Below are 22418 nucleotides of genomic sequence, written 5' to 3' on the forward strand. Positions count from 1 at the left end.
TGTAGTTACTTATCAAATGGGTTAGATATGTCTTAAAATTAAACCTTAGGTGGATACTCTAAAGCTCTATACTAGATCAGGATCATGATCTAAATACTCCATACAAATGCTCATTTCTTAGAATATATCATAGGGCTTTTCTCTTTTTAATATTGTTTTAATCATACTTGATTTGTAATTATTGTAGTATGCACTAATATTTTAAGTAGAAGTGAGGAAAATAAGAATTAGTTGAACAGATCTTGCACTTTGCTTTTAAAATAGCTTTTGCAGCTTCTCAAGGCCCATGCTGCCCTGGCTACTTACTCATGATTCTGGAACAGCAGCATTAAAAGGTTTTCGCCTGGTTCATTTTGTGGATGTTTTTTCTACAAATTCAGGCTACACATTTGCTCCTATCTTATTGCTTCTTTGTCTTTTCTTTTTGCTTTTGTTAATACCCTTATGATTAATGATCTTCTACAGGCTGACATCCAGCGGGTAAGAGTGAGCACACAAAGACAGAATGAAGACCTGACCTAAACTGGTGATGCCCTCTTTGAGAGAAACATCACTGTACAACAAACTCTCTTCCCTTTTCTTTTTCAACTGTTATTTTTGAATCCCATTGTACTGTGGATGTCAGTAATTCCAATGTGATGTTAATGAAGTAAGTGTATCAGCTGGTTTTGAGTGCGAAGAACGTTGTATGACTTTTAAACAAGAACATATTAAACAAGTACATATTTTCAAATTAACATTTAGACTCTGCAGATAGTCTTTGCAGTGGATGGATGTTGATGTAGGACACGTAATGTGTCTAGGATGGTTTACTTGAATGCAGTCTGAGGTCAGGTAGATTTTGAAAATTTTCCAATAATAAAAAAATTTGAAAACTCTCGGCATTTGGTAAACTCTCATACAGTTGCACACATTTGGGAATTGAAAATTCCAGTTGTAACTAATACCAACACTAGACTGCATAATACAATAGTAAGAATGCAACAAGTAGTAGAACATCAAAACAGCCATTCTCAGGACCAAATGATGTTAGAATGTAGGCAACAAACAAAGGTTGGGAGAGCCCCAGGGTGTGTCTCAAGGTTCTCAAAGTACTAGTATCCATCACATTACGTCACTTTTTAACCAGTGTAATCAAGTAATACACTGTATTCAGTAAATCCTAAAACATTTACCTTATGGCTGCCATAGATTTAATTTGTTTTGGTACTGTATATAGTGCCTATCACTGGAGCCATCACAAGTGTTTTAAAATGCAGAACACAACACGTTAATAAAAAGAATGTTAAAATAAACATAGAAATTGAAACATTAAAAGGAAAGGCACCATCTTTACCCACCCATATTAATTATAAAGCCACCAATCATTTGCTTTACATTTGCCGGTCAGTGAAGTGCAGGAATGAGAGACTTCTTAGTCTAAGTGAATGAGTAGGTTGAAGAAACATATTTTCAAAGGACAGAAGCACTGCATATGTTTACAAAGTATACTACAGCCTACTTTCACTAGTAATTGACATGTGGAAACTCTAATTTAATTTCCATATAATTTGCACTTCCAAGCCCTGTTTCATTTATACACCTTTATTTTGTTTTACATATCAGTCATCTCCATCACACCACTTACAGATCTCATTCCAGCATATAATTTATACTGTCACCCAATGTTTCACCTTTACTTCATATGTTTGCTCCATATCAGCTTCACCTTCTTAAACTTGCTTACAAACCATTTTTGCTTGCTAAAGAATTTTTTTAAATTTGTTTGAGATTATTCCTTTTCATCTGTAAACTTAAAGCTCAGAGTTAATTATAACAAAGGAAATATATTGGAAATATTGTAAAGTGTGGCCAAGTTGCATGCTATTTTATTAAATATTGATTTGCGGGTATGAAAAAAAAAAAACTGTCAAAACATAAAATCAGGAAAGGTTTATGTAACTTCAGATCTAACATAAAAACAAAAGGAGGAAAAAAAAAAGAACAATCTAAATATGCTTTATTAATTTTAATGATTAAGACTTATCTGCTTTTCTGTTTGCATGACCAGTCACTGCATTAGCAGTTATTTGATCTGCAATTTTAATACGATAAGGAATTTGCTTACTAGAAGGTTCTTTAGCTTTGCAGACATAAAAGACAAAAGCATAATCGGATATTCAAGAAACCAACTTTGTTATTGTCTTATTTGCCTTAGAAAAAGTCAGCATGCAACATTAAGATACAGTGGTGTGAAAAACTATTTGCCCCCTTCCTGATTGCTTATTCTTTTGCATGTTTGTCACACAAAATGTTTCTGATCATCAAACACATTTAACCATTAGTCAAATATAACACAAGTAAACACAAAATGCAGTTTTTAAATGATGGTTTTTATTATTTAAGGAGAAAAAAAATCCAAACCTACATGGCCCTGTGTGAAAAAGTAATTGCCCCCTGCACCTAATAACTGGTTGGGCCACCCTTAGCAGCAATATCTGCAATCAAGCATTTGCGATAACTTGCAATGAGTCTTTACAGCTCTGGAGGAATTTTGGCCCACTCATCTTTGCAGAATTGTTGTAATTCAGCTTTATTTGAGGGTTTTCTAGCATGAACCGCCTTTTTAAGGTCATGCCATAGCATCTCAATTGGATTCAGGTCAGGACTTTGACTAGGCCACTCCAAAGTCTTCATTTTGTTTTTCTTCAGCCATTCAGAGGTGGATTTGCTGGTGTGTTTTGGGTCATTGTCCTGTTGCAGCACCCAAGATCGCTTCAGCTTGAGTTGACAAACAGATGGCGGACATTCTCCTTCAGGATTTTTGGTAGACAGTAGAATTCATGGTTCCATCTATCACAGCAAGCCTTCCAGGTCCTGAAGCAGCAAAACAACCCCAGACCATCACCCTACCACCACCATATTTTACTGTTGGTATGATGTTCTTTTTCTGAAATGCTGTGTTCCTTTTACGCCAGATGTAACTTCCAAAAAGTTCAACTTTTGTCTCATCAGTCCACAAGGTATTTTCCCAAAAGTCTTGGCAATCATTGAGATGTTTCTTAGCAAAATTGAGATGAGCCCTAATGTTCTTTTTGCTTAACAGTGGTTTGCGGCTTGGAAATCTGCCATGCAGGCCGTTTTTGCCCAGTCTCTTTCTTATGGTGGAGTCGTGAATACTGACCTAAATTGAGGCAAGTGAGGCCTGCAGTTCTTTAAACGTTGTCCTGGGGTCTTTTGTGACCTCTCGGATGAGTCGTCTCTGCGCTCTTGGGGTAATTTTGGTCGGCCGGCCACTCCTGGGAAGGTTCACCACTGTTCCATGTTTTTGCCATTTGTGGATAATGGCTCTCACTGTGGTTCGCTGGAGTCCCAAAGCTTTAGAAATGGCTTTATAACCTTTACCAGACTGATAGATGTCAGTTACTTCTGTTCTCATTTGTTCCTGAATTTCTTTGGATCTTGGCATGATGTCTAGCTTTTGGGGTGCTTTTGGTCTACTTCCCTGTGTCAGGCAGCTCCTATTTAAGTGATTTCTTGATTGAAACAGGTGTGGCAGTAATCAGGCCTGGGGGTGGCTACGGAAATTGAACTCAGGTGTGATACACCACAGTTAGGTTATTTTTTAACAAGGGGCAATTACTTTTTCACACAGGGCCATGTAGGTTTGGATTTTTTCTCCCTAAATAATAAAAACCATCATTTAAAAACTGCATTTTGTGTTTACTTGTGTTATATTTATTTGACTAATGGTTAAATGTGTTTGATGATCAGAAACATTTTGTGTGACAAACATGCAAAAGAATAAGAAATCAGGAAGAGGGCAAATAGTTTTTCACACCACTGTATATAAATAGTCTTACAATGCACATCTGGAAAAATGTATTGTGGGTTTTAAAAGGAAATGCAAAAGCTACTTTGGAAACAGTCTATGAAAGGTTCCCAGAAAAGAAAAATATCAGGTGCAAGGCCAACTCTGACTATTCCATCACAGGACACAGTCACATGCATACCAGTATAAACTATTCCATTATATACCACAAACACTATTCTGTATTTTGAGGGGACTGCATTCAGTATCATGCAAGGCTACGGTAAACGAGTACAGTATCTCCCAATGTCGCATCCATAAGTTTCTATTAATATTTTTCATAACAAGGTCTACTGTTAATTTAAGTTCATAGTTACACCTTCAACAAACTGAGCTCTCAGAATGTGGACTTACAATTTTTGTGTGCTGCAAATGCGAGCATCAAACAAAAAGCAAATTTTCTGCAGCTATTCACATTTGCTATTAACTAAAGTTTACCAAGTATTATCTACTGCTACCCAAAGGGTAAGTGAATGCATAAAACAAAGCGAGTTTTTAAAGGCAATTTAGAATAGTACACCCTAATCTTTTACTTGCAAGCACTCTAATTACATACTAGACATCATAAGACCTTTAGCAAAATGGACTAAAATAAGATGAATTACGAGGCAAAAAAGCAAAAGAACTTGACAGCAAACATTGCAAAACAAAGCCAAGAGGAAGGGATGCCAGCAAGAATAATAATATATTAAATACACTGGGTATAACCTGTGCTGACAAGAAAAACATCCAAATAAATAATAGATCTGAGATTGAATCTTTCCGTGCTAGAGAATGTCAGACTTGAAGAGTTACTCTGTATATCATAGAAAAGATATGAAACAAGAAGGGAAAGATACATGAGGTTTGGACAGGTCAGCTTGCAAGAAAAACAGTTTATTTTCTCTTAGACCTTCAACACTTTTTTCACTATAATATATATCTTTTTGTGGTGCAGCACATCAAGAGGAAGACTTGGCGAGGAGGGAGAAGTACTTCTATAGTGTTTTTACAGAGACAACTGACCTGCAGTGAAGCATAAAGTTATTCAGCCGCTTTTCTTTACCTCAAAAATGTGCTTTGCTTGGTCTTTAACCTTGTGTATGATATAATTGAAGTAGTAGATGCCATAAGTTTGTCAATAGTACTTACGGCAATCTATAGTCAAACAAGTGTTTGAATAAGTTCTTGGGCAGTAGTTTTAGCTTGTTTTTGAAATTAACATATTTCTATGACAAATATAGATTACATTTTATTTCTGATTTTATAAAGACTAAGAATGTAAAGGAGACTTATGTTTGTATTCCACAGCAGTGTCTTTGGCAAATCTGTACACACTCCACTGTTTAATTAAAATAGTTTTTCCAATACACTAAAGTACAGTGCTGAAAATAAAATTGCACTGTATGACACGGAAAAAATTCTGTAACAATCATCACATGGTAAAGTTTAACATACACTAACTACATATATTAAGAGCACAGTCATTAGGTTAGATCTACTCACCTTGGAGCGTAATGGCTCAGGGAAGCCTCCATGAGGTATCCCAATATAACCCTGAAGATATTCCACTACAGACAATGGGAAAGATAATTCATCAGCCTTTTCTTCCACTTCATGTCTTGTCAGGCTGTTCTGAACCATGAACTGGGCCAGGTCTCCTACAATTTTTGATGATGGAGTCACCTGTAAAGCACAAAAAATAAATGTAATTTTAGTGGATAATTACAACTAGAAAATGTTTACTCAATTGAAACACTACAGGCAATACCTAACAGCAATGGGTGGAAAAAAAAAATGTAACATACGGATTATTCTAGATGCCTTTTCTTTCACGTGTGGTTATATTAATTGGATTTCTTTTTTTTTGCGAATTAATTTTAGCCCATGAAAAAAAGCAAATTTATATTGGAGGATAATGTGCACTCCATTTGTTGGAGGAGTAACTCACAAAATGGTTCAATATTTATTTCATTGAATACTTTTAGGAGGAATTCACTTTTACTTTTTGTTTCAGATTACTCAATAGACACTGCAAGTGGTATGGTGCTTTGGCAGAAATAAAGAAAGAAGTCCAAATCACCAAGATACATTCTGGGTTTTCATTTACACCATGTGCTGTTCAAAGGTTTTATGTACACAACTGGTTGGCATGTGCCTCACAACTACGTGGACAATTTGGTTGAGTTGCAGAAACTGAATTTTAGAGTGCAAACTACCTGCAACATTGACAATGATTGTGTAAATTCTAGGTGAAGTGGATCTACAGTGAATTAATGAAATATCATATCAATTGTCAAAAACTCAGTTACACCAGATCATGGCTATGTGGATTTTCACTGCACAGCAATTTTTTGTACAAGTACAGTACATATTTACAAATTAATATTTAGACTCTGCAGATAGTCTTTTGCAGTGGATGGATGTTGATGTAGACATTTAATGTTCTGTCAGATCACCTATTTGGACATGCATATATGTGCTGCATTGTCTGCCTCTCAGCTCCACAGTCTCACAATGGCGTTTCCGAAATGCCCCACTGATGCATCAGATAAGCGCACCATCCTTGGTCCATATTAATTATATTCAGTAGTACCCATTCGCATGATCTTAGCTCAAACCCAGGCACTTGGGTAGTGTGATTCTTGATGAGGTGGGCATCAGCGGGGTTTGCAGCAATGCAAATTTGTTTCCACTTCTTCTCCTAACAGAACTCATTGCTGGTCAAAGCTGGGTCTACTATCCAGGATGGTTTGTGTGAATGCAATCTGAGGTCAGATAGATTTTAAAACTTTTCCAATAATAAAAAATTTGCAAACTCTCGACATTTGGTAAACTCTCATACAGTGGCATACATTTGGAAATTGAAAATTCCAGCTTAAACTAATACTAACACTAGACTCCATAACATGATAGTAAGAATGCAACAAGTAGAAAAACATCAAAACGGCCCTTCTCAGGACGACAGGATTTAAAATGTAGGCAATAAACAAAGGTTGGGAGTTTGACCCAGGGAGTCTGAATATATGTTTGAATCTTGAATTCCATTGTTTTTATTTTTAGCATTGCTGTTACATGTCTTACTTTTTCTTAGAAGATATTATATACTTAGCTTTATGAAAGATCAAACGAATCAACTTGCCATACACAATGTATCAAAAATAGTCTTTTTGGGGTGGGGTGGGGGACCAAAAACTTAATTCAAAATGTGACGGAGATAGCCTATTTAAATTACTTTTATTAAGCAATTGTGCATTAAAGTAGTGATAACATACTAATATACAACAATTGAATAAATGTTACTTATATGTTTAAAATATAGTTATACAATATATCATTAACTGAATGTATTCTCCATTATGTTTTGATATTTAAACATAACATTAGGACATTAGAACTATTTCGATAAAAACGGGCCATTCAGCCCAGCAAAGCTTGCCAAGCCTATTGCCCTAAGATCTCCAAAATAACATCAAGTCAGTTTCTGAAGGTTCTCAAAGTACTAGTATCTATCACATTACATGTCACTTTTTAACCAGTGTAATCAGGTAATACACTGTATTCAGTAAATCCTAAAACATTTACCTTATGGCCGCCATATATTTAATTTGTTTTGGTACTGTATATAGTGCCTATCACTGCAGCCATCACAAGTGTTTTAAAATGTAGGACAGAACAAGTTAATAAAAAGAATGTTAAAATAAACAGAAATTGAAACGTTAAAAGGAAAGACACCATCTTTACCCACCCATATTAATTATAAAGCCACAAATCATTTGCATTACATTTACTGGTCAGTGATGTGCAGGGATGAGAGACTTTTAGTCTGAGTGAATGAGTAGGTTGGAGAAACATATTTTCCAAGGACAAAAACACTGAATATGTTTACAAAGTATACTACAATCTACGTTCTACTCTTATTAGTAATTTACATGTGGAAACTAATTATTTCCATATAATTCGCACAGCATTTTTTTTTTTAACTGTTGATACTAGTCCCAAAAATTGTAAAGAATCTTTAGGGGAACCACTTTATAAGTTTTGGGTCTTCAGAGAGCATTATTAAAGTTGTGTTTTGTTATATCAAATTGTAGTTCACCACAAAACAAATCTTACTTAAATGTTTCATCTTTTGCAATTGTAATATTTTGATTTTACTAATGTCAGATATGCAAAAAAACTGTGCAATGTAGCTTTGAGTTTAAAATGAGCAGCACATTACATATCTGTGTTTATTACTAACATTACTAAAATATACTTAACTACACATTTACTCCCCTTTGCTGACAGAGCTTATTAGAAGAATGAATTCTGCTTGCTGAGGGCAGCAATAGCTAAACGCATTTGCTTTTTAATTAACTGGGTGAAAGATTATTATACCTCACATTTAAATGCAACTAACACCAGAACATATTCATTGTATCCAAATTACAACCTAGAGCAAAATGAATTTTTCCTCTTAGTTTAATTGCACAAAGATAATGATTGATACTGACAATCACATTGTTAACTTTTACTCGTTACAAAGTAAAATAAGATTTTACTTTTTCTAAACAACCAAAATATTGGCTATTACAAGACTTAAGATTCAAATTTATATTCATCAGTTTTTGTAATGTACTGTACCATAAATAGAAATAGAAGACATTCTAAATAACTTTTTGGAGATTGGTAGTCCAGTTCTCTTTCCAAGTTCCTAAGAGTTGTTATCACAGTTTAAATAGTGATTCCAAATTGCTGGGTGTGTGAATGAGGGGGCACTGTGATAGACTGCCATGCTATCCAGAATTGGTTTCTTCTTTTGCAACGGACACTGCCAAGGCTCTGTACCCCTGTGACACCAAATGAGATTAAGAGAGGTTGAGAACGTGGATACTTACATAGATATTAAGTAAGTAGTAGTAAAAAATGTGTGTGTGTGTGCGTGTGTGACCATACTTAATTACATAAAATACATAAAGGGAAGACTTGCTTTACTGATAAAGTTTATACAGTATATTTGCAGTGCAAGTACATTTTATGTTCAGGTCTGTTACTGACAACATACGTGAGACTTAAAAGTATACTGAGAACTTGTATACCTGCAATGTTTCATAAGAATGAACAGCAATCCAAAGAACACAACTTAAGACTGTTAGGAACTAAACAAAGGATAGCAGAACTGTGCTCAAGCAGACATAAGAAATTCAACTAATGAGAGGAGACTATTCAATCCATCAGGCTTGTTCGTTTAGCTAATAATTCATCTGTCCCAAACTCTCATCCAGATACTTCTTAAAGGTAGTCAAAGTTTCTGTTTCAACTACAGGTCTTGGCAGTTAGCTCCAGATTACCACAACTTTTTGTAAAGTGCTTACTGGCTTCATGTCTTAAATGCACCTCCCCTTAATTTCCACTGGTGTTCAAGTATATGAGTCACCATTAAGCTAAAAGAATTCTGCTGGATCTGATTTACCAATACTTTTGAGACAACAGAAAGATCTGAAATGATGTGAAAAAACTCTTCCTTAAACGATAGCTAGATCAAGTTAATAAAGCACTTTATAACTAGAACTGGTTTAAAAAATAGACTAAAATAATTGCACTATGTAACCAAACAGCAGGGAGTGTGTGTGTCTGTGCGTATGTACAGGTATATATGCTGGCTGACCAGCCACAAGTGTTACCTGGTAGGTGACTTCCCAAATATCAGATTGCAATTAGACTTATGCATGTAATAATGCAATTTACACCCTGTTAAGTGAACCTGCCATGGTGCAATGTCTGAGGCTTTGCCTTGGCTGCTGACATCCAAGGTTTGATTCCTGCAAGGGGAAGCAAAAGTGAATACACCTGATGAGAAACAATTAGGGCGAAACACGTGTTGTGTACTCTTTGTATTTGGCAGATATTATATATTTACTGCTTTCAAACTTCATATACATTCCTAGTCTCTTCAACAAAATGTCAGCAATTTTGCACTAATAAAATGCCTATTCTATTCCTCATTTCAAAATGTAGTGTTCACTCTTAAGCAAACGCATCCTGAAAATAACCAGAATGTTTTGTCCTTTTTTTTATACCTCCTGTTACCATAAATGGCAAAATGTAAATTTGTTTAAAAAAATTATTTCTATATCAGATGACCACATTATCAACAAAATATTACTGTGACATAAATAAAAAAGATACTGGCAGGACTGAATCATAAGCAAAGTGTCCAAGCAGACAATAGAACATCGGCAGTACCAGCTTCAGAAAGCCACTTTAAAGCTTCAAGGGGAATTTTCAATTCACACATCAATTTAATATAAATATAATTGACATCAATTACATTTAAATTAAATGCACAGTTTGATGGTTTTAAATAAACCTACATATTTTTAAGTGCTACTACTAATTTTAGGGATTATATATATATATATATATATATATATATATATATATATATATATATATATATATATATATATATATATATATATATATATAGGTCAATTAACCTACTTAATCATGCTATTTTGAATTTTTTGGAATGAAAGACAGGAGAAGACCACATCATTGGCTATTCTCATTTTCTCTCCATTGGCCTCTTCACACAACTGACATGATTATTATTCAACAGTGACTGGTATATAACAGCTCACTAAATTGCCTCATCATTTTTCTGAACTTGGACTTGCTCACTTCATTAAGAACATGCTTTAGGATGCTACACTCTCCATGAGGATGACTCCACGAGACATAGGTGGGTTCACTGCAAGTCTCAATTATTTCAGAGGTCATATTTTCAAAAATGTTACAAGACATGAAAATTACTTTTTTATTCAATTAAGGTTCCTGCATATCTACTTTCAGTCTGTTTAACAGTGACACAGAGCCCCCTGAAGAGGGAAAAAAAAAAATACTAGGCCTGATGATAATCTCTGCACATGAAAACAGGGTGTGTAAACACAGACAGACATGGAGGAAGACTGCACTGTCCATCATTATAAACAGCAAGGAAGAGTAATTATTTTACTAGTGTCAGCACAATCTATAATATTAAACAGTAAGGATGTTTACTACAATACAAACAAAGCAATCAAATGCACATATTTAAAATTAGCTTAGCCTAAAATTCAAACATCTATTTTTCCATTTTTAGACGACATTTATTCTAACTCTGGGTCATTGGGGAGGGTTCACACTTTCTTGGCAGCATCAAAAACAAGAAAGGAACTAACCCAGGAAGGTACAAATACACTTATGTAAGGACTGCCAATTTAAAGTTGCCATTAACCGATCTTGCATTTCTTTGGGATGACAAATGCAAATGGACATCCAGGGAAAACTCAATGTGGACATAGAAAGAATACACATACTCCACATACACCAGTGACTGGGCTACCATTCTGAACCAGGTCACTGGGACTGTGAAGCAACAGTGTTACCCCAGTGCCACCATGATGCTCAAATTACCTAAAACATTAGAATTCAAATCTGTGAGTAATGAAGCTTTCTGAGGGAAAAAAAATTCAATACACATTAAATACAAAAAAGCTAAAACAGCCATTTTTCCACATAAAGCCAAAGACCAAAATTAAAACATCTTTGCAGATGGTTCACTGTAGAAGATTCTTTTTAAACCTGCTATTTCAGTTGAAGTTATAAAGGGTGAAGTGGAAAAAATTACATTTAAGGTAGTTTTGAGTTCACAAATATCTTTTAACATTCCTGTGAACATTAGAGCATTGGTCCTATTGTAAAATTAAGCAATAGTCAATTTGGATGTGGGCATGATGTCATGAAACCCTAGTAGACTCAGTGAAGGTTAAAATACAATGTGTTAATAAAGGCACAAAGTTTGAGTGGGATCTAATCAGGTAAATTGAAAACACGTCATCCGGAATCTTAAAATCTCAGACATACTGTGACATCTAGCTTCATATTTTGAAGTAGAAGGTTTTTTCCAATGCCTTCACTTTACAAATTCAGAAACTTTCCCTGCTACTGTTGTGTGGAAAAGCCACTAATAGATTCCACCTTGTTTAATATGGTGCTTGGGAATCCTGACAGGTAACAAATTTTATGATGACACTGCCCCTTCAAGCTGACCTAACAGCATTGACTTCCTGTCCTTTTCAAGCTCATGTTCATTATTCGGCTACTCACCAATAACCCACTTACATGAAATATTCCAAAATACCCTTGCCTTCTCTAATCTGTCACATTTTTATAGCTTTTTTCAATCCTTGCCTTTCTAGATGATCTGTTCTGCTGATTTCATGGCCTATGTATGCCATCATGAACAAAATTAAATTCTTTGTTCAAACATATTTTAATTGCCTTGTAAATCGCTTTATGATAGTGATCACAATGAAAGAGGCTATAAAGAGCAATTACTTACTGTACACTGAAGCCTTTCTAACTTACTATCTGCCAGTCTTCCTTGTTCTTGTTAGTGAAATCACTGACATTTTCTTCAAAATCAAGATTTAATAAATCTGTCAGTCTTTGACTGTATTGACAGGTGGATGCACAGGGTCAATAATTTCCCTAGAAATTTAGATGCTGCAATCTCTTAATTTGGCAAAAAAAAAAATCATGTTAATAGCTAATCTATCCACAACAATATGAATAATGCGATTTGTGTAAAGGTGGCTGCAATTGAAAAATTAGCACATTGGAAATGTAGGACACAGATTTTTCAGAATACGTTGAGATACATATATTGTGACTGGGAAAGAGGACTCTTTCTAGAATTATAGGATGTCAGGTCACTATTGAAAAAGGGCAATCCTTTATTAGGTCTGCATACTTTTCTGCAAATGTGCTCATTAGAAAGGTATTTCATGCAAGACAGAGAAAGGCCTGGAATAATTTCTTGCTGCCAACAAAAGCTTAGTCAGTTGTCCCCTTAAGTATCATATTTTCAACTAATGGAGTACCCCTGGAATCCAACTGGGCAAGTTATTCAGAGATTAACTGTACGAACATCAAATTAACATTCTGTGGAATTATCTGAAATGGATCAACATTTATATTTTAAACTTTGCATACCAAGCTGACCCACATACACAGACAAATGGCATAGATTTGTCCTACATCCTTTGACTAATCTGTGACAAAATTTGCATAGTTGCTCTCTAGGATCATACAGACAAGACAGACTACTTTGGAATTCCCTATTTTGCCCACGGGATCCCAGATTAACATTACTTATTGGGCATTGCTGCATGCTACTTCTACCTAATGTAATATATTGGGGGTATCATGAGGTATTGCAGGAAGATGTTGGATGAGGCTTAATTGAGAGTGGAAGTGCAGCTCAATAGAGAATCAAATGTTGTTTAACTTCTGATTTGTTGTTTTTCCTTCATAATTTGAGCACTATGAAGTTCCCACCTTGAACTAAAAGGATGAGTCAGACATGACAACATTCATGGTTACAATCCAGCAAAGAGATACCACAATTCTGGAATCAAATTGAACTCAAAAAGAACAAATTCTCAACTCACAAGCGCAGATATGTTGATAGAGAAGCAATGTGGGTGATAGTTGAGGCAGCTTTTTTTTTTTATAAAAACATTCATCCATTTTTTTTAAAAAACCACTAAATCCAAATTAAGGGCTGTGGATAGTTGATGCTTTCCGATATATTATATTTATAAAGGTGTACAGCCCACTGGAAATGTATACAGAAGTGCAACCATCAACTGATCCATAGATTGATAAATTCTCTTTGAATTTCAAAGTTTTCAACAATCCCTTCCAAGAGAAGCATGCTACAAGCAAAAGAGTCCACTCCAATTTTGTCTATTATGATCTGAACTTGAAACAACTATAAAATTGACCAAATAATACATTTGAAGTTTTCTGACAAACTGATACAACTGCCAACCTGCTCATTGTGAATTATTATCTTGGAAAATAGTGAAATAAGTTTATTAAACACTATGGAGGTGTAGGTGTACACTTCCAAGTTAGTAATTAATCTTAGGTCATTAGGTACAATGTAAATTTGCTATTTTCATATGTACTTTTGATGCCATTGATTATCCAGCGTAAGTAATACACATTGCATTTGTTTTAATGCTTAAGCAGTCCACAGCCTATCACATTTTTGATGGAATCAAGTATCACCAAGTAAGGCTTAGAAATTAAAAGTGAATTTCATTACATGTAAAAAACAATGTTGCCACAATATTTCCTACTATAAACATGCAATGTTGAAATATTTGGTTAAATAATTCAAAAGCTTAAAGAAGAAAAAAAAAACACATTCTGGTAGATAGTTACACTTGTTAAATAAGAAACTTTGCTCTGTAATTCTACTCAAACTTAAAAGAACATTTAAATAGAAAGAAGTTGCATCTTGGAAGAATATTATGCTGGAGCTTTGTTTAAACAAAGTTAGATTCACAAAGAAGCAGTTTCAACAAAAGCAGGCCAACTTTTAAATTATTTTTCCTAAGTGGTAATGTCGGTAATTAATATTAGGTAGAGTGCATTAAAGTTTAAGAACCACGTTTTATGTGGTGCCCTTCGGCAATAAGTAATTAGCAAAAAAGGTGGGCAAAATAACAGGACACATCTGTCCTTGGTACACTAAGGAAATGACGACCCTGGTGAACTAACAAATGAAAGACTTGTCTCTTTATTCATTCAGGTACATCCTCCTGGGCAAAGAAAGCAGATGGATGACAAAAACAGCACTTTAATATGAAGATAAGCATAATTGGAAAAGTAAGGAGGTTACAGAGAGTTTAAAACATAGAAGTGTAATCTGTATATAAAGTGTACCAAATACAAAAAAAAATTTTTTTTTAATTAGTCCGTATGAGTAGCTGCGAAAGAATATCAAGAAATATATATTTTTTGAAATGTAAATAGCACATTAAAAATACTATTACACAGATATGTTGACCATTTCTAAAATTTCAGGAATATATGGTATTTGCTCATTCTGTTATAAACACTACACATCCTAAGTGATTTCTCACCCACTATAAAAAGGAAAAGTAGGCTAGATCGCTAATTTTTTCATTTAGATGAAAAAAGCATTGATTGTTTTTATAAATGAGCAAAAAATAAACAAACAGCAACATTATATTAATTAATGAAGATACATGCTACAAATTAAACATTTAAGGGAAAAAAAAAAAAACACGAACACTGCCTATTTAATATTGCACTGGACAGACTATGAAGCAAAAAAATCTAAAATACACAGCACACAGTATATAACTTTGCTATACCTGTAAATACAAGTTGCTCTAGCAGGAGAGAGCTAAAATAAAAGGCTGACAGCCCAACCTTAAATTGTTTGGCACAATAGACAATATATTTTTTCAGCCCTTCAAAATAAAGCTATTAACACTAACAGTAATTTTGTTAGTTTTCAGTACTAACAAGTCACATCTTGAAAACAAGACGTTTATGGTGGTATGAGCATTAATGATTCAGTACGAGGGATGTCATCCATCATTGGGTTTGGGATAACTTTAAAATTGGTTCTAAAGCAAAAGTTGATAAAAAAAACTTAAACACTAAAATATCTTTGAAATTTTTAGACTAATATAATGTGCTTTTTGTGTCAAAATAACGCAAGACAACAGAACAATCTGGAATTATATAAATTATACAGTCCATTATGTATTCAGTAAATTACATATGTTATATACAAACACAGAATTCATATTATACACATATACATGATAGATTAAATTTCTATTTTTAAACAACCTACGGGAACTATTCTATACATACTACATTCATTTAGTACATTATACACTGTTCAAAGATCACCGCTTTTGCTTTAACTTTTTTGTAATCTGAAAATCCACACATTGGCCTAGTTCTACCTTTTACATGACGCAAAAGACTGATATATCTGTAGCATTTTGTGATGACCTACATTCAGATACATCTGTATCTAAAAAAGTAAGAAAATTCAGTGTTATTATGTTGCACCAGAAAGATGAAACCATTCAGTGTCTAGTTTGTCAAACCTCATTCTAATAGGAATACAGATTTAGAATTATCTGACTGCATCCCAGACAAAGTGTGCCTTTGATTACCGGTTACACTTTCTTTCACATGGTCATCACAAACTAGCACTCAACTAGACATGAATATTCTAAGAAGTTCATTATGTTCCCAGTTATTTCTACTGTTACACACAGAACCAAAAGATTATGCATTTATTGGTTTTTGTAGGGAAACTAGCAAAACTGCTGAGGAGTAGAATAAATAATCACAGCCCTTTAAATCCCAGATGTTACCTCTGGGGCTGGGCAAAAAATCGATTTCATCGATTTATCGATTTTGTAGTTTAAAGCGATTTTTATTTTGCCAGCCCCCGCCCCGCCTAACACAGTCAAAACAACATGGCAGCGTGTAGCAGAGAACTACTTCCAAAGAAAGGCACAGGTAATTCCGTAATTTGGAACTGGTTTGGTTTTGATGCAGCAGACGAAACACAGAAGAAGCTTTGCTGCAAAATATGTTTCAAGGCTGTTGCTACTGGAAGCAGCAGTACAACAAATCTTTTCCAGCACCTGAGGAATAAACATCCCGAAGAATGGGAGAAGTGCAGCCGACTCCGTAGCGAAACGGCTCCTCTAGCACACCTGCTAAAAAGCAAACTACACTTCCAGAGAGTTTTACAAACTGTGTACCTTATGATAAGAACGGAGCGCGATGGAAAGCGATTACAGAGGCGATCACGTTTTATATTGCCACAGACATGCTGCCAAGTTATTCTGTCGAAAAGCAAGGCTTTAATCACATGCTGAAAGTATTAGATGCGAGGTACGTTGTCCCCAGTCGCAAGTATTTCGCCGATGTAACGCTGCCTCACCTGTACAATACAACTCAGGAAAAGATCCGCAGTGAGCTGGAGGAGATGCAGTTTTACTCAACCACAACGAACCTGTGGTCCAGCCGGACGATGCAGCCATATCTGAGTCTGACGGTTCACTACATCAACACTAGTTGGACTCTGCGCAGCATCTGCCTTCAGACAGCGTATTTCCCCGACAACCACACTGGTGACATAATTGCCCATGGCTTAAAAGACGCTCTCAGCTCCTGGGGACTTTCGGAGGAATGACTCGTCTGCATGACAACTGATAGTGGCACCAACATCATAAAAGCCCTTAAGGACAACAACTGGCCCAGCTTGCAGTGTTTTGGCCACAGACACCACAACGCTATAGGTAAGAGTTGGTGTAAGAATAAATAGGTGCACATACTTGCACATTGTAAAGTACTGTTTGCTTATAATTTAATAGCCAGAACATGGTATATATTTCAACTGGTTTACACACATAGACTGGGTTACATAAATAAACCTGACTTTTCCTTAATCTGCATTCATTATACATTATGTATTAAACTGTGTCACAGCTATTAAAATTGTGATAAAAGTACAAAACAATTTTGAAAACTCACATAATCAAATATATAGTTTAAGCTTGGAGTGACAAAAAATATACGAAATCTCTTTTCACATTTATTACAGAGAATGGTGTGAAGGATCCAAGGATCGATCGGGCCATAGGGGTCTGCAAAAAAGCTGTATCAGCCTTCTCCTACAGCTGGAAAAAAAGGCGAGACATGACAGAGGTGCAGGCTGAGCTTGGACTTCCCCAGCATCTTTTGATCTCAGAATCCCCAACACATTGGGGGGCTCGTCAAAAGATGATTGAGCGCTTTCTTGAGCAAGAGAAGGCAATAAGTCGTGTACTGGGTGCGGACAAGAAAACGCGTTCTTGTTCCCACGTGGCAAGATTTGGAAGTATTAGAAGCCACCAACAAAGCAGTAAAACCTCTCCAGGACTTCACTGATGCACTGTCAGGGGAATCATATGTCAGTGTGTCATGCATCAAACCAGTGCTGCATTTGTTTAAAACAAGTCTCCTCCTGCCAGAGGAGGAAGATTTGGAGCTAACAAAAACAATCAAAGCTAACATCATGCGTTACCTCGAAAGTAAATACTGTGATTTGGAGAAAGAGGAACTTTTGGACATGGCCACACTTTTAGACCCGAGGTTCCGTACAACCTACACTGATGCAAGCAAACTGGAAGTTGTCAAAAAAAGAGCGGCGTCTGAGATCTCTGCTCTCTGCAACTCTATCACAGAGGAAGCTGGTCCCTCAGTTGTTCAAGAGAACACCCCACCAAAAAAGAAAATGACTCTGGGTGCCTTCTTTAAAAACAGTGCACCATCCACCACGCCACACCCACAATCTGAGAAAACAAAAATTGAGACTGAGCTTGCAACGTATTTCCTTATTCCAGACATAGAGCCAGACACAGATCCTCTTGAATGGTGGAAGCTGCATCAGCCCAACTTTCCAAGGCTAAGCTTACTGGCTAAAAAATATCTTTCTATTCCAGCCATTAGTGCCCCCTCAGAGAGGGTACTTAGTGTGGGTGGGGGAATAGTAACCTGCAACCGGGCCTGCCTTAAGCCAGAGGTTGTGGACAGGCTCATCTTTCTTGCAAAAAATGTTTAGAATGAGCATGCACAATGTTTCAGAGATCTAACAAGCACGTGTTTTGTTGTTATAGATAAAAGTTTACATTTGTTCATTCTTTGAGCAGGCTATATGTCTGCCACAGGCATGTTTCATTTTTTATATTCACACTATACTGAGAAGAGTTTATTTTTTTTAATTGTAATGTTATATGTTACAACATTTGTAATTATCTGATTTCTTGAACAGAAAATGTAAACTACTGTGAAGCTGTTGCACTTTTGCTTAAACCTGGGTTAAAGCTTGAAATTGTTGAATGACAGAGCCTCATTTACTTTTTGTTTTGAGATTCTACGCATTTTAACTCTTGAGGACAATCATAGCAATAAAGTTGCACTTTTGACACTATATCTGATGTCTGCAGCCATTTTTTAAGTGCATTGGAAAAAAAAAATCAAAAATCGAATCAAAACTTGAATTTTTCTTTAAAAATCGAAGATTTTTTTTTTAGGCAAAATCGCCCAGCCCTAGTTACCTCATGATGCAACTCTCACCATCCACTAGGCCACCGAGCCTCTTGCAGCTCTCCTCTTTCCCTGAAAGCTATAGCAGTTAGTCTGGCACCTCCTGTTTCTTGCAACCATTTCATAAAAGGTATCTTAATTTGGGGCGGGATGTTGTAATTCCGTTTATAAAATGTGGTATTACTTTCTAGACCAAATTTATTGCCATAAACAAATGATCACAAAATTTACAAATACGCTTGCACGAATACTGAAATCTCCGTTCGTTAAGTAAATCTGCACAAGATGAGACAGAGTGACACAAACATTTAAGAATCTATTTATCTCAAAGTTACTTGCATTATTACAATAACTAACACAAAACCAGAAAAAAACAGGCAGAGAAAGAATAGTCAGCTCTCAGTCTAATTAAAGTTTTTTTTCTCTTTTTTTAATTGAATTTATTAAAAGCAAGTAACATTCCATACAAACAAGTCAAATTTAACAAAACTAATTTCAATTCAATCCCCACCCTTGAGAGAGGAAGGCCAAAAGTTAAACAGTTGTTAAACAGTCCCCGTTGGTGAGAAAAAAATAATTGTAATTAAAATGTAAAAATAGCCGAGAAGGAAATAGCATCGGAAATAGTGTCGGGATCAAGTTTCTTGGCTCTTTTTCTACTTCATCGGGAGAACTAAAAATGTAGTACTTGCCTTCAAAATCCACTTTCAATTTAGCATGATACAAGAGGCCACATCTGATTTTAGCTTTCCATAAATGCTGTAAAATGTGGCACGTTTAGCAGTTGTTGATGTTGAGAAATCAGGGAAAATATGAATATGGTTATTTTCATATATATATATATATATATATATATATATATATATATATATATATATATATATATATATATATATATATATATATATATATATATATATATATACACACACACACATACATTTAATTTCAATTGTAATTTGTTGAACTATACGAAGAGGCTTCATGGTTTTGAGGCATTTGATCCACGTACGAGGTAAGATAACTCGGCAGCTTTGAAGTCCTCTCCAATTATTTTAGAGAATAGTTCAGCTATGAATTTCACTGGACTATGATTTCAATGGGTTTGGAGCTTCACAGTTTTCAGGGAGAGCTTCAATTCTGATATTACTCCATCTGTATCCATCTTCCAGTACAGCTAGTACGTCTCCAAGCACTTTGCATTCGGCAGTGGTAGATGCCAATTGTTCAACTCTTTCAAAATGAGTCGTGAATGTTTGCTAACTTCTTCAAGCTGAGCACCAAGTGTTCAAACTTCTTCTCGCATTTTCCCTATATTTTTTCCTCAATTTTTTCTAGCATGCCTTTAAAAGTTGCATCAAAGCGATTACTTACACATTTCTCCTGGTCTTTAATATCCTGAAGCAGTTTATATTATTTACATCTTTCCTTATATCATTTGTAACTTTCTTTATACTACTCTTTAGAACCTTATGTCCCACACAAGAGTGGTAGTTATTGCGGTGATGGTTGCCTCAGCTCAGCCTGTTCGATTTGGTCTTCTCCGTGCTCCGCAGGAGGAGTAGAAAGCCCAGATGAAATTGGAGCTGCTGACTCACAGAAGGTAGTTGACAGCAGGGAGAGTAAAGGCCATGCACAGTTCCAATGAAGCTTCTGAAATTGAATAATCCTCCTGGTCCAACTCTCTTCCAGTTTCATTTCCACTTTTGCTCTCAGCTTGAGCTGATGTTCCAGAGTCAAGTACCCGGAGATCCATTCTTTCACCTGTCTGCTCCAGGACAGTCCCTAGCAGACCGTACCTTGAACTTCAACTTGAAGCCTGTTTAGATGTAAATGAAGCCTTAGCTGTCTTTTCCATTTCTTTCTGAGCCCATTTTCTTCTATACTTGTATTTACTTTACTTAAAACCCCTCTAGTTCAGTAAATACCAGATATCTCAGGATAATGGAGAAAAAAAAGTAAAATACAGTTGGTAACGGAGTTCCATCACCAGACATCCATCTTCCGAAATGGACAAGACTAATCACATTAAATTTAATATGTTATTATGGCAGGGGAAAGAAACTGTCTAGCTAGGTGCTATGTTAATTTAAATTGTTGTTAGCTTACAGGTTGACCAGGGTTTCATATGCACAGAGTGTAAAAACACTGTTCCATCATACGCACAGCTCAGTGTATGCATTTATTGCCTAGAACATTAGCAGATGTGCAGTTTGTGTCATGCAGCATATGCGACACTATTACATTGTGGAAGAAGGACAATAGAACTTGTAGAGTAAGTGACTGAGTGCAAGACACAGATTACATGTATATTAACATTTTAAGAAGACTTCATTAGCCATATTGCAACTTACTAATTATTTTGCAAACATTCTCATGAGAAAAGTTATTTCCCTTAGCAGTCTAATATTCAGTGTCAATTAAGTTACTGATCATTGGGCAAGCTCACATATTCAGTATAAATTTATTTAAAGGGAGCACCACAATTGGTCATATAAAAAAATAAGCAGCACAGTTTACATTACATGAATGACCTTGTATATGCAAGTTTAAAATCTTGCATATTTACTTCCACCTAGTATAAGCATCACTGCAAAATATAAACACAGCAGGCTCTTCTTGTGGTGAAGGAAATGCAAATGTTATCGCATAATTATCAGTTTGCATACAGCAGGTAAGTTATTACACTCTTTTTAGTAAACAATTCTTAACAAGTTTCACATTAATTCATGCAAGAAAGCTGCAAGGAAGTTTCTGAAAAATTATAATTCATTAATATTGTTCCTTTAATGGATATTTTAAAGGTTCTGTACAGTACAGTGTTCTGAAGTATATTCAGATGAATATATCTTACTCTTACTGTATTGCCGCTGAACAGCACTACAGTATACCTACTATAATACTTTGATGTGTAGATGCTTTTTATTCCCATTTTGACTGTGGTATTACTTTACTGCATGGGTTTTTTCAACTGTTATTTTTAAAAGGTTGGATGGAAATCTATCTAGCTTCTGGGCATAATAAACACATTTATAGCTATTCCTCAGTTTATTTATGTATGCTGGCATTTTATTCAGTTCTCAGGCTATTCTATAACAGAGGACTGACAAGCCTCTTGGTGAATGGAGAGCAATGTTAAATTATATATTTACATAAGAAAGTACCTTGAAGGTAGAAGAAGCCATAGTCCTCTGGAAGAAATAAGGCAGCCAAAAGGACTAAGAAACAGCAGGAGACAGGAATGTTACAGGTACAGAGATGTTAACTTAGCTGCTGAGTTACAGAATTTAACTACGCTTAAGATACCTATCTGACTAACGACATTCATATATGTATGTTTTGGAATTTGTTACCTTTATTAAAATTTCTATATGTTAAATAAAGGCATTTTCAATGTTTTGGTGCAGTTGCATACCTCTATAACAATGACAGAAGATACAGTAAACTACTAACCACCACCAATAGTAAAATATTCTGAATATCAAAGGAAATGTAAAATGTGCCTTTCTTGGTAGTTTAAAAATGCCACATTTGTTCGGTTGAACAGACTGACTTGTTTATTATTATTTTCAATGTAAACAGAGTAATAGAATCCATAACAAGTACACTTACATGCTTC

The 22418-nt window shown here is 35.3% G+C and overlaps 1 protein-coding gene across 4 annotated transcripts in view; it reads right to left on the reverse strand.

The window, feature by feature from the left end:
- Positions 1 to 22418, reverse strand: part of pcxa (pyruvate carboxylase a) — a 596757-nt gene that overhangs the window by 42182 nt on the left and 532157 nt on the right. For all 4 annotated transcript variants that reach the window (XM_039769066.1, XM_039769065.1, XM_039769063.1 and 1 more), the window contains exon 17: positions 5336 to 5515. In XM_039769066.1, the coding sequence (XP_039625000.1) occupies positions 5336 to 5515 (180 nt within the window). The remainder of the gene's footprint in view (positions 1 to 5335; positions 5516 to 22418) is intronic.

Source organism: Polypterus senegalus, chromosome 11 (assembly GCF_016835505.1).
Source record: "Polypterus senegalus isolate Bchr_013 chromosome 11, ASM1683550v1, whole genome shotgun sequence".
NCBI classification, from domain to species: Eukaryota; Metazoa; Chordata; class Cladistia; order Polypteriformes; family Polypteridae; genus Polypterus; species Polypterus senegalus.